Source organism: Nyctibius grandis, chromosome 7, assembly GCF_013368605.1.
Source record: "Nyctibius grandis isolate bNycGra1 chromosome 7, bNycGra1.pri, whole genome shotgun sequence".
Lineage (NCBI taxonomy): Eukaryota > Metazoa > Chordata > Aves > Nyctibiiformes > Nyctibiidae > Nyctibius > Nyctibius grandis.
Genome location: NC_090664.1, coordinates 54,484,750 through 54,498,428, shown reverse-complemented (window position 1 = coordinate 54,498,428; position 13,679 = coordinate 54,484,750). Strand labels below are relative to the sequence as shown.

The following is a 13,679-nucleotide window of genomic DNA, read 5'->3' as shown; positions in this document are numbered from 1 at the left end:
AAGGGCATTAACTGACAGCCTTAGGGGCTGTAGACATAACCCTGAAACAGAGTGTTCACCACAGCTACCACTGCATTCAAGTATTTCTGAACTATGGAGATATGTGTAAACTGTTTGGAAGTATTGTTTGTCTCCTGGAAAGTTGAACTTTCTGTCTTTAAAAATCTTGGCAGGTACTAAGCAATGACCTCACACCACATCCTTCTTAGACTAGTAATACTAATATTCCCCTTCTTTAGACACAGAAACCAAAATAAAGAGAGGCTACGTTTCCCCAGCTCCCAAGGACACTCCAAGGCCCTGAACCAGGGTCTTCCTTGAACTGATTCTTCCCAGAAAACCAAGTTCGGGTCACGAAGCTCGCATATACAGAGGATGATCTGCTGGGAGGACACCACCATCCACCCCAGAGTGGAAAAAACTCCCTGCACCAGCTGTGCTCCAAGAGCATCTGTTCAGCATGTCAACATGGTGCCAACGGTGGTGCCACCCATTCATACCTGAGCCCCTCACCTCAGCTCCCCTACACAGCCTTCCCTAAAAATAACAGGCAGGAGTAATGTGCAACTCTAGTGAGCCAAGAGGAAATCCAGTCTGTCACAGTCAGAGGTGAGCAGCAGGGTTGGATAACACTGACTACGTGTAGAAACTACTCTTTTCGCTCTAACCACTGCAAAAACTACCTTTTTTTAAAAGTCTGCAGTCATTTCCACTGATCATGAGCACCCAGAGGTCATGGACATATCCAAAGTCAACTCTAGAAGGCAATATGTGGGCAGCAAATGCATCTGCAAAAGAGTATGGCAGGATCCTGCCTGTGAATGGAGGATGCTTTCCTGTTATACACCTTCCAGGGAGGCTGAGCAATGTATCACAGAATCACAGAATCAATCAGGTTGGAAGAGACCTCTGGGATCAAGTCCAACCATTGCCCTGACACCGCCATGTCAACTAGACCATGGCACTAAGTGCCATGGCCAGTCTTTTCTTAAACACATTCAGAGATGGTGAAATCAGAGAGCGCACGAAGACCACAGGCACACAGTCAGCCCTCTCACTGCAAGGGCAAGCATCAAAAAGAGAAAAAGAAGACTACAGACAACTGGGCCTCAGCCTGTTGTTTCAGCAGACAGCAGTGTTCAGTCCACAAAACACCCAGACTCCCCATGCATCTGGACACCCTCAGGTTTGAGAGAGCTTAGAGGAGCTGGCTGCACTAAGCACTTCAACTGAAATTCTTCTAGTCTGATACAAACGCCATTTTGCAGCCCTGGTTGTGGGTATTCCTTTCACCTTATGTGCCTATTTGGGCCTGGGTGGACTGGGAAAAGGCTGTTCCCATTCCTGTATACTTCTCTCTCCGGATGTATACAGGAATGGGAACAGCTTTTTCCCAGTCCACCCAGGCCCAAATACTTCCTGCGTCTTGTTTGTAAAGGACCTGCCAGCTCCAGGGCTACCAGCTTTCTATTAGAAACCAGAGAGGGGTGGCTGAAACTATCTGGCATATATCCCATGTACTCAGAACAGAAATGCTGCAAAACTTCTGGTAAGTGATTTCCAACCAGAAGAAAAGCTCATACATAAATCCCAGAATCAAAGGAGACAGTGCCACACTACTCAAATGAAAAGTCCCCTATATTTTCTGGTCTAAAGTCTTCCCTGCACACGTAACTGTAATATTTGTTAAATAACCTATGCCAGCTTGTGGCAGGGTGGAATCTAAGGCTTAATAAAACAGTACTGTATGTATAAGAACATCAGAAGTACTCATCAAGCATGTGGGATTTTTATCTTTGCAGGAATATAGGACTGTAAAGGACACATAAGACACTAAATTGAGTCCCTTGCTACCACAGGCAACTCCATCATATCATAAACTGAACACACCCCACCTGAAACTAGCAAGGTTTTTGCTTTCAATACTTGTTTTCAAAATCTTGCACATTCCTTACTTGATTTGCAAGGTTTTGGAGGCTGGAAAAGACACACTGCAAGGCAGTTCTCCAGTCATGGGGGACAGGTAGGGGACCCAACACTTCTTATCTACTGATTCTTCCCCTTCTGTGCTCACAGATGTGGAGAACACTTCTGAGGTTTAAGGAAGATCTGAGTAAGCACACGCTGCCAAGCAAACCCAGTGAAGAAAGACTAAATTTAAAATCCCAGGCTTTAATTAAACCTCATCAAATTTCAAATGAGAAAACATGCTGTTCTGTAATTCCAGGTTACGTTAAACGGCCTGAGACAATCCCAGATTGGAAGCCAGCACTGCACGGTAATTACTCTTCCAGAAATACGGCTTGCCTACCCACCCTATTTAGCTTTGATTCTGCTTTCCAAAGACAGAGAGGCACTTTTCCATGCTGGAAATTTACAGCCTTCTTCCCTTGCAAATGTCATTGTTGTTTTTCCCCTCTTAGCAATCTTATGGGGAAGTTTTTCAGCAATATATTCACAGAATCACAGAATCAATCAGGTTGGAAGAGACCTCTGGGATCATCGAGTCCAACCATTGCCCTGACACCACCATGTCAACTAGATCATGGCACTAAGTGCCATGTCCAGTCTTTTCTTAAACACATCCAGAGATGGTGGCTCCACCACCTCCCTGGGCAGCCCATTCCAATGTCTAATGACCCTTGCTGAGAAGAAATTCTTCCTAATGTCTAACCTGAACCTCCCCTGGCGAAGCTTGAGGCTGTGTCCTCTTGTCCTATCACTAGTTGCCTGGGAGAAGAGGCCGACTCCCACTCCGCTACAACCTCCCTTCAGGTAGTTGTAGACTGCAATAAGGTCACCTCTGAGCCTCCTCTTCTCCAGGCTAAATAACCCAGCTCCCTCAGCCATTCCTCATAGGTCATACCCTCCAGACCCTTCACCAGCTTGGTCACCCTCCTCTGGACTCGCTCCAACACCTCAACATCTTTCTTGAAGTGCGGGGCCCAGAACTGAACACAGTATTCAAGGTGCGGCCTCACCAGTGCCGAGTACAGAGGGATGATCACTTCCCTAGACCGGCTGGCTACACTATTCCTAATAGAGGCCAGGATGCCATATTCTCTCTTTTTATATGGATGTGAGACCTGTGGTCACAAAGCAACTTATTGAGTGAAATGCAGCCCTGGGGAAAATCCCCTGTGAATTCAGCAGAGCCAGGATTTTACTCAATAACTAACTCACTGTCCGTTTCACAACTAATTCACTCTCCTTTCCTGCTCTGCTACTTTTCCTTTCCGATGTCTCCATTGTCACTAGAGCAATTGCAAATTCTTTCAGGGCAAAATTTCCTCCCATGCTGAGACAAATAAGAAGTAATTTCACTAAAGCCAGTGGAGCTACCCTGGAGTAAATTTGGCAGTCAGAAGAGAAGAATCAGTTCCCTCGCCTTGTATTACTGAGAAACATGATAAACAGTACGGGCTTTTCATGCCTTGCCAAGAAGTGCCTGTCCTGAAGTTTACTGCAATGCAAGTGAAACAAACCCTTGAAGAATACAAAAAATAATGATTGTTTTATCTGGAGCTCCCTGAAAGAGGTAATTCTTTGCTTAAGGTTCTATGTGAAGCCTGAATCCAGTCTTGCTTCTATCACCATAAAACAGGGGGAAAAAAAAAGCACTGGAAACGAGGGAGTTTGCCCGGGTGCAAAATCAGTGCGAGAGGAAACATTGTGCCCAGGGCCAATAGGAAAAAAGGGGGTTAGACTACTATCTCCACCCACAGAGAAAGACAAGTGCATCTTTGTGTGTGATTAATCACTTTTATAAAGCAAAGGATACTGTTGGAGTTTCTGTTTCTGGTTCATGGAGTTGCTGTGGGCTATGATTTTCCCAAGGCCGGCGATCCAGTGGTTGGCATCGTCCTCTGAACTTGCAATGAGGTCCAGGTTTTTCCGCTGGTCTTTGAAAATGATGGAAAAGCAGCGATACTCTGGGACATCCTTGGCGTATTTTTCCATACCTTCTGTTTTATGGCCTGACCTCACATCCCGAATATCTTCAATGGAGACTGTGGAAAGAAAGCAGAGCCTGCTGTCAGCAGGGGTTCAGTCAGCCTTGTCTCTGCTTGGTGATGGATGTTAAGAAATTACTCTTTCTCCTTTCCTGCAACATCTGAAGGATTCCCTTCCCTTTCCCCCCTTCCCCAAACTTTGGTACTAAAGACAGTTCAAATCAAAAGGAGCAGAAAGGGCAAGAAATTTTTTTTAAAAAAAACAAAACTCTTTCCCCATGTTCTTTATTTAACAAAGAAGCAGAATATGCACTAGATGCCATACAGTGGTATCATATTTATGAGATACAAATCACTGCCAGAAGTTTGGTTCCAGTGCTTGGAACATCCCTGATTTGATCTCTACCCCCATCTGAGAGTGGGGAGAGTGGAGCTGTGCCTCCCTGTGAGCATCACCTCACAGGAAAATGAGAGGTGACCTCAGTAAGAGGAGGGCAGGGACCAAAATAGTCATTCTTTAGTTTGCAAAAAAGTGAGAAGGTAAAATTTAAAATCCCATATATTACAGAATCACAGAATCACAGAATCAGCCAGGTTGGAAGAGACCTCTGGGATCATCCAGTCCAACCGTTGCCCTGACACCACCCTGTCAACTAGACCATGGCACTAAGTGCCATGTCCAGTCTTGTATTAAACACATCCAGAGATGGTGGCTCCACCACCTCCCTGGGCAGCCCATTCCAATGTCTAATGACCCTTGCTGAGAAGAAATTCTTCCTAATATCCAATCTGAACCTCCCCTGCCAAAGCTTGAGGCTGTGTCCTCTTGTCCTATTGCTAGTTGCCTGGGAGAAGAGGCCGACTCCCACTTCATTACAACCTCCCTTCAGGTAGTTGTAGACTGCAATAAGGTCACCTCTGAGCCTCCTCTTCTCCAGGCTAAACAACCCCAGCTCCCTCAGCCGTTCCTCATAGGTCATACCCTCCAGACCCTTCACCAGCTTGGTCACCCTCCTCTGGACTCGCTCCAACACCTCAACATCTTTCTTGAAGTTCTTCTCAGACACGCTAGCTCAAATTAGGGAGGCAAAGACCAAAGCTTCAGAGCAGTTTGGTGTCACCCATACTCCATCCTCACCCCTGTCAAGGGTAGACTTGATCCTCTTTGTTGTAAGAAAGCAAAACTGCTTTCAAGACCATGCTTCCCCATTTCCATCTCTGCCCCTCAGCTAGTGGAAATGAGCCCTGTAGTGACACCAAGTTTGCAAAATGCACACACAAGGCAATCCAGAAGGAGTGGTGCATTCAAGAGACTACATTGTTAAACAAGTGTAAGTAAGTGAGACACCCCTACACTGCCCCCGAGAGCACGCAGGTGCCCTCAAACAGTGCTGAAATCAGGCAAGCTCCCAGCAGCACACACAGCCTCTTTGTCTGTCATGGGCAGCTTAATATATCTACAAAGGACTGAGAGAAAAGGGCAGAAACTACTTAATCACATTTGACTCCTGCTACTTAACACTGAAGTAGGGATGGCACCTACTCACAATAAATGGCAAAAATGTTTGTAAACAGCACTGGAGTCCATAACCAAGCAAGTCTTATTGCATTTTCTTGGGTGAGAGACAGAACAGTTAATGTTTTGAAAACATCTGCCAAAACCACCTCAGGGCACACATAGAAAAGGCAACACACTTGAGAGATATTCAGACATCTTCTGTAACAAGCATGCCAAAAAAAAGATATAAGCACAGGAATCTGTAAAAAAATGGCTTAACTTCTCCTTACCTCAAATTGTAAATTACAGGTAAAAATTATTTCCTGTGTCACTGATGTGTGAGATTGATTTTGTTTGTGCTTATCCTGAAGTAGCGTTGTTGAAAAGCACCACGTGAGTGTAAAATATCCCCACTGTTCAGCTGAATAGGAGAAACTTGCCTTTAAACTTCCATTTTGCCAGCTCCTTCATTTAAATTGGTGTGATTTCACCATTAAAATGCCCAGTTCATTCAAAGTCAACGCTGCAGAAAAACACAACTCAGCATCCACCCTGCATGTTTTTAGCATGGCTGCCCTGGGATCATCCAAAATTCATCAGGTGCTCATCAGAGTTTGAAAATGTTCCTTTTTTCCCAGAGCAGTCATGATGATGCTCAGCTGCTGGAAAAGAATAAAAAAAAAACCACCACCCAAAACTTCAGTCTTCAAAAATCAGTGACTTGCCAAAACCAACACCTGACATTTGCTTTGCATTCTCACCACATGTTGGGGTGGTCAAACATCTTCCACAGCACTTTGCTGGTTTGGTTTCTATATAAGAACACACTGTCAGGACCTTCTTGGAGCTGGCAAAGTTCCTCCCTGACAATTATGAGCAATTATCTTTGTGTGGTCTTTTATTATCACTTCATAAAGGCCAACAGTCAATCAGTCAGAGGGGAGGAGAGGAGAAGGTTGGGTTGGGATGGGCTGCTGTGGAATTACGTTATCTGGCCAATTTACCACAGAGTGAAAGTTTATGGTTTTAAGTACTAAAACCATCCTTGAAAGAAAAAGGGCTGCAATTCCCTTGCAGCTGGGCTGCTAATGGAGAGCCTTGCTGGGATTTTGCCCGTTAACTAGGACATTGGGCAAATGATAGTGATTGTGCCTTAGGTAGAAGAACACCCTTAATGTAAAGAATGCTATCATGTTTGGACAGATACAGTTCAGTCAAGAAGTCTCAAGTTTAGTTAGGCTCCTTTTATAGCCAATGGGAAAAAAAGAAGCTTATGGAACACAAATGTTCTGTCCTATTTAGACAAAAACTTTAGAGTAAGATAAATCACACTCTTAATCCATGGCTACAGTGGACCATTGACCAGAAAAGATACCCAGGCTGAGCACCTCAGAAACAGACATCTGCCATGCAGATGGTCCATAAGTAGGTGATTATCTTCCACTCCCAGTGTCTTCTGGTTATGGCAGTGCAAGTGGAAGGATCATCCTGTTGTTCCTCATCACCTGCCAACTGCTCACCACTGCTTGGCTCATGAGAGTTATTGTCCCTTCAGAATGGCTAGCTAGTCTGCTTGTGCAATCAATCCCTGAACTTTGGGTTGGCAACAACCTAGAGTTTCCAAGACTAGAAAATCTGATGTTAAATATTGGAAATTTAGAATAGATTCTTTGGAAACTATCATCTGGCAAAGTGAATCCACTGGAAAAGAGAGCTGTGTAGGAGGAAAAAAAGATTGAAAACCTGTGTCTGGAAAGGCTGCCTTGATCTCTGTGGGGTATGCTGAGAAGAGCATGATAGAGGGCACAGAGGTCCTCCCTGCAGAAAAGGTACAAGGACGTAGCCGCACAAGAGACAAGGAAAGAAACTATCAAAACAGGAACTGTTAAAAAAGCAGGGTAAGGGAGGACACTTTTTAAAGCTTTCCATAGCTTAGTTGTGTGTACTGCTTTCATCTATCAATAAAAAAGCTTAAGCCAAAGGAGTCAGCCCAAGCCATCTGCAAATGTTATCTCTTTTCTGGAAAATCTTAACCCAGCATGAGTACATTATCAGCTGCTCCCGGACAGTGTGTGTACTGTATTAGCAGTCCCAAATTAACTCAGCTGAGCTATCTGCAAGGAGAAATCAGAAATAACTGGGGGACAGAGACGTTTCACAGCAGAGGAACACTTACAGCAAACACCCATCAATCACGTATCCCTGTGACCTCCCTGTTCCTTCCCCATCACGCCACAGCAGGGAGGTAACCAGGAGCAGAAGGGAATCTGGAAAGTTTGCGTCTTCTTCTCCTGAGTGTTTACGTCTGGTAAAGAGGTGGTTTGTGTAAAGCCCAAAATATGAAGCACAACACAAGAAAGCTTGTGTCCTTCCTGGCCTCTAGACATCAAGTCAAACAGGTTACATCTCAGTCAGCCTTCCTGGCTGCTGCAGATGCTGCTCGGCCAGTGCCACAGATGATGGCTCCCTGCTCACATGGACATATAGCAGCGTTCACAGAATCACAGAATCAATCAGGTTGGAAGAGACCTCTGGGATCATCGAGTCCAACCATTGCCCTGACACCACCATGTCAACTAGACCATGGCACTAAGTGCCATGGCCAGTCTTTTCTTAAACACCTCCAGAGATGGTGACTCCACCACCTCCCTGGGCAGCCCCTTCCAATGTCTAATGACCCTTGCTGAGAAGAAATGCTTCCTAATGTCCAACCTGAACCTCCTCTGGCGAAGCTTGAGGCTATGTCCTCTTGTTCCCTGAAGGCGGTGAAATTACTCCATCTGAACTAGTCTCAGGGAGATGTGAGGACTGTCTTTTCAATCCTTCTTTCAATTTTTATCACTGGGTGCTGCCCTTGTGCTCCTTCCTTGCTAATTCTCCTCTTTCACCTGTGGCATTAGCAGGCAGGTATGAGTCAGGCCCACAGGACGCAGGACCCCAGTTTTGACAGCCATGATGTTTTCAAGCAACCTACATGTATCTTTTGGGTGTCTCTTTTGATTTGGATTTCTCTCTTCATGGTTTTCAAGGAACTTGATGTTAGGATGAGGAATACCTCTCAAAGGAAAACAAAAGCTGTGATTCACACTGATGTGCCTGTAACCGGACTTAGAGAGTCTACAAGTATCCAAATCCAAAACAGTGACCCACAAAACCTTGCTGAGCAGGTACAGAGCCTCACCTGTGCCTCTGCCTTACCCAAAATCTCCCCCATGCCCCAGAAGTTAGTGTCTCCCTTCAAGTGGCCCCTCTACGAAAGGCTCCCCACCTCCCTCCAGCAGGACCTAGGCTGGCTTGACCACCTTCCTCCATGAGGTGCCCTCAAACACACCCCAGTGCAAGGATTTCAGCCCTACGTGCATGTGGAGAGGGGATGGCCATTTGCATGAGAACAATTCCTGCAGAAAGCAGTAGGGAGAGAGAAACAAATTCAATCTCCCCATCACCCTGCAAGCTGTAACCCCAGAGATTTCAGGCTTCAGGAGTGCATCCTAGTCACACGTATGCACTATGAGCCATTGGGGTAGCCAAAAATACAAGTGTTGAAGAGCCAGAAGGACAAGCCTGAGAAGATGCCTAATGATTAGTGTACTTGTCTGAGAGATGAGCCCTGCCCATTGGTCTCTCCATCTTCTCCCATCCTTCTCTTCTCCCATCACTGCTCCTCAGATGAAATGTCCAGACCGTGCAGGGAGCATGGACAGTAAAACACTTTGGTAATCCTAAAGAATACAGGTAAGGGAGGAGTGGAGGCAGACAGCCATCACCCTTTGCCTTCCTCCTGTTTGGCAGGCAGCCCTTTGAGAGGAGATATTTTGTCTTACAGAAAAGAGAGAGAACAAGGAACTGAACCCGCATCTGCCGCAAACCACTGAGCATGTGAAGGACAAGGACCAAAAGGTGCTTCTCCTTCCTCGTGCCTTTGCAGACAAAGAGGGAGAGGAGGGTCAATGTATAGACACTTGAAGGCACTGCCAAAACAGCTGGCCCAGAGTTACTCGTGAAGGGAGGGAGGCAGTTTTTTCACTCGGGGGGAAATACTCCTCGGATCCTTCTCTTTCCTTATCCTACCTCCCAGTCATTAACAAGTGATCTCTGCAACGTGGCATTCAGTCACGTTGAATTACTCCATCCCACTCTAATTGTCTCAATAAGTCGCTTCTGATTACTGTCAGGAAATGCAGATGAGAAATGTACTCAGCTGTTAATAGCTCGCACCGTACTGCACACAATACTGCACGTCTGCAGGGAGATCAGACCTTCACCAGCTGCAGCTCAGCCAGGCTGGCTTAGCATCTTGTCAAGAACAGATGAAAGCTGCCACCTGACCCCAGGACTGCCCTGCCAGCCAGGATGGCTGCAGCGAGACTGCACGCGTTTCACAACACACGGAGCACACGGGGCGAACTGGCACTGCGTGCTGCTTCTCTCTTTGGTGTCACCCCAGAAAAAGCCATTCAGTTGATTTCAGTTTCACCATGGGTGGCTGATGCTAATGGCCAGACGCAGTTGGGATCAGAACCTTTGTAATCAGCAGGAGCTGGAGCGCTGTCAGTTCCCGGGACAGGGAACACCAAAGGCCATCCATCACCCTCATCACTAAGGGATGCTTTAACATAGTGATTCAAGGGTGGGTTTAGCATGAGCCCCACTGTGCTGCGCCTTCTTAGCCCTGACCGCGTTGCTCTCTCATCTCCCTGTGCTTGAATTACTGCAGGTCCCAGCTGCTGATTTCTCATCCGTTCTCTTCTCCTCTCCCCTTCCACTGACTTGCTCAGCACGTTGTTTTCACTTGAGATTTGCTGCACAGCAGTCTGCCCTCAGTGCTGGTGCGTGTCACCAGCTGACAACCAGTGATATGAGGCACATATAATTTTACAGCTTGTTTAGAAATACCTTTTAATGCAAGATCTTTACCCAATCTTTCTGTCTACCCATCACAGCTTGAGGCGTTGATGTAAAGAGAGTGATCTCTATTTACCTTCCTTCCACACATCACAACCAGGGCCCTGCAAACTATTTCTGCAACTAGTTCCTACTTCTGCCATTACAGTGCTGCTAAATTCGGATCTAAGGCTCTCAACACTTCTGTCTTTGCATTTAACATATGCTAGGGAGAATAAGGTCAATATTTGTCAGCACACTGCCTGGGATGAAAACTGTCCCAGGAACGCGTGCGGTGGCCTGATTCAAAATTAAATCGAAAAACCAGGCAGCTCTGCTTTTGAAATGATGGGTTTATGGGTTGAGTGATTTTGATAAAAACTAATGAGACCCACAGACGGTTTTGTTTTCACAGCTGACGGCCGCCTTGCATAACACATTCACATCAGCAAATATTTTTCCAGGGACAAATACATGTCTGACCACGAAGCAATGATTCCTAAAGAAACTGCCTAACCAGCTCCAGAAGGAAGCTGCTGGTGCAGTCCGCTGCCTGCTGTGTGTATACAGGTTGCTGAGAGTTTCTGTTGACTTTAGGCACTTATCAGGAACAATTTAAAGTTTTCACTGCTTGACTCGAGCAAGCACAGAGCAATATCACGTCCCTTCTGTTCTTCTGCAAGCAAGTTCAGGGCATTAATTCAATAAAGACAATCGTTCATTCTTCCACAAAAATGATATTGTATGTTCATCGCATGGCATTTTAAGGGCTTTTCTAAATCTCACAGGGACTCAAAAATGAAGGAAAAAGACTTTTGCTGAACACTGGTAGTAGGTTATAAACACAAAGCTTTTGTACTATGTTTAGACCATGCAAAAATATTCTATAGTTGGGCCAGAAGTCAGAGGAACTGGAACAAATTCTCTGCATTTTTAATAGTGAGGATAATTAAGCATGAGAGCAAAATATCAATTTCATTACTTTAAATAATAATACAATCATCACTTGCAACATTCAGTTGTGCAACTGAATTTAGCTCACCTCTGTAAATTGCTCCCAAAACTGATTTGTTTAACCAAAATACAGAAAAATACACAACAATAGTAGTTTTTAAGTAAAACTTTTGGCCAGAAATTGAAATATTTCAGCCCAAACTCCTAAACTTCTTTCTTGACTACACTGGTTGTGACTCAATGACGCACCCCCAGTGAGTCATCCCTGGTGCAGTGTGTTAAGCTCACTCAGGGCTGCCATGGGAAACGTCATCTCCCTGAGCCTCCAGCAGAGAAGGAGTGCAGGAGATGATAGCAAAGCACCAGCTTCTCCAGAGCTCCCATGTAGCACCCCTATATCTAAACAACTCATTCAGTCTTTTCCTTCTGAATCTGTCTTTCCTTCCATCTGTTTCTCCACCAAACGCTCAAAAGGATGTTTCACTGGAAAGGTTCCAACCATCCCTACAAATCCCCAAGTTCAGAGAGTTTTTAAAGGATTGAGTCTGGCTTAGGTGAGCTCACACTAGGGTTTAAGAGAAGACTTTCAAAAATTGATTTCACTGAAAGCAGCACATGCCTTTTTGCTCTTTTTTTTTCACGTAGATGAGACCTGATGAAAACCTGATGAAACCACAGCTAAACAAGACAGACAGGCTGCTGCTCTTTGAACACAAGTCTCTCTGCCTTCTTTGGCTCCCCTCCCTCGGCTTCCCTCCCACCATAGTGATGCTCAGGAGTGAACTGGCTCTGATTGAACTGCCTGTTTATCAGCCCCCTTGCACAAACCTTTTATTGACCCCAAAACTGTTAATCCCATCACTTGAATCCTGTTGTCTTGGCCCCAGGGAGAAAGCTGTCCCATGTGTAAAAGCCTCACGGGCCAAAGAAGCATCCAAGCTGAGTGTGGCTATAACAGAGAGATAACAGAGAGCAGCACAGAATCACAGAACCACGGAATCAATCAGGTTGGAAGAGACCTCTGGGATCATCGAGTCCAACCATTGCCCTGACACCACCATGGCAACTAGACCATGGCACTAAGTGCCATGTCCAGGCTTTTCTTAAACACATCCAGAGATGGGGACTCCACCTCCTCCCTGGGCAGCCCGTTCCAATGGCTAATGACCCTTGCTGAGAAGAAATGCTTCCTAATGTCAAACCTGAACCTCCCTTGGAGAAGCTTGAGGCTATGTCCTCTTGTCTTATCGCTACACTGTGTTTGTGGGCCCAGTATGCAGCTCAGACACAGCATGTAGCAGGGTATGGTGAAAAATGGATTTTTAAAGTTGTTTTCGTGCAGTCCTTCATGTCCAGCACTCCTATGTTTCTGTGGGATCTGATGAGAGAGTATGCACAGGACACAACATCTTTGTTGGAAAACTGACCACTTAAGATGCTTCCAGGGCTTTTGGAAAAAAAACTGTTCCCTTGGGCCTAAATGGAACATATTGAAAAATAATGGATTATGGGTAATAAGAAAAAAATTGATTAGGTTCTACCTGTGTAGAAGCCATATTGGAATGGCAGCCTACCCCCCAAAAGCGCTGTGGGTAATACAGCTATCAAGTCAGCATCCAATCTAAATTTCTGGTTGCTTAAAATAAAGACAACAAAGGAAGGTACTGGTTGTACCCTGTGTATCTGATTCAGGCAACATCTGTGCCTGTGACAACCCTGATACGTTGGGACTTCTTAATTTCAAGCATCCAAGATTCTTCTGTCTAACCTTCGCAGGCCCCAGTTTTATCTACTAGACACCACCACACAATGGTTTACAAATAGTTTTTCAGCATGATTATAAAAACAGTAACAGGAATAACAGGAAACTGTCCAAACAAAACCATAACCCTTACTCTACCCAGACTTTGCTCCTCTGAGGTGCCTCCATCTGCTTGCTCTCAGCAATGCTGCAGATAAGATTAGACCTGCTGCTAAAACTTCCCAGTTCCCATTCTGCTCATTCTTTTTCCTTTCTAAAAAAAAGCAGCTTATCTGCAGTTTTAGAAAGGCTTTGTACTGGAGAGCAAAGTTACTGTCTGTTAACAAGGAAGGGTGACCCTCCGGAGAGATTCGCCTTGAAGTCCCTGATTTTGAGTATCAAATCATGACCCTGCACTCTTCCTCTGCCTTTTGACTGCCTACACACATCGGACCAAATGAGAAGGCAGCCGTAGTGATAGAGACTGCCAGAAGACAAAACACTAACCAGGGGTAATCCTCTCTATGCTTAAACCCAAAGCAGCCTGGTGAAGTCAAAAGCTCTAGAAACAAACTAAAACCCAGCAATCACTCTGAAAACTTAGGTATGGAAGGTCTCAGAGGACCAACAGAGGAGAAAGGCATGGGAA

General features: G+C 45.4%; 1 protein-coding gene across 2 annotated transcripts in view; it reads right to left on the bottom strand.

The window, feature by feature from the left end:
* The window catches only part of PLCD1 (phospholipase C delta 1), a 56,304-nt gene that overhangs the window by 25,891 nt on the left and 16,734 nt on the right, over positions 1-13,679 (bottom strand). For both annotated transcript variants that reach the window (XM_068405202.1, XM_068405201.1), the window contains exon 3: positions 3,782-4,010. In XM_068405202.1, the coding sequence (XP_068261303.1) occupies positions 3,782-4,010 (229 nt within the window). The remainder of the gene's footprint in view (positions 1-3,781; positions 4,011-13,679) is intronic.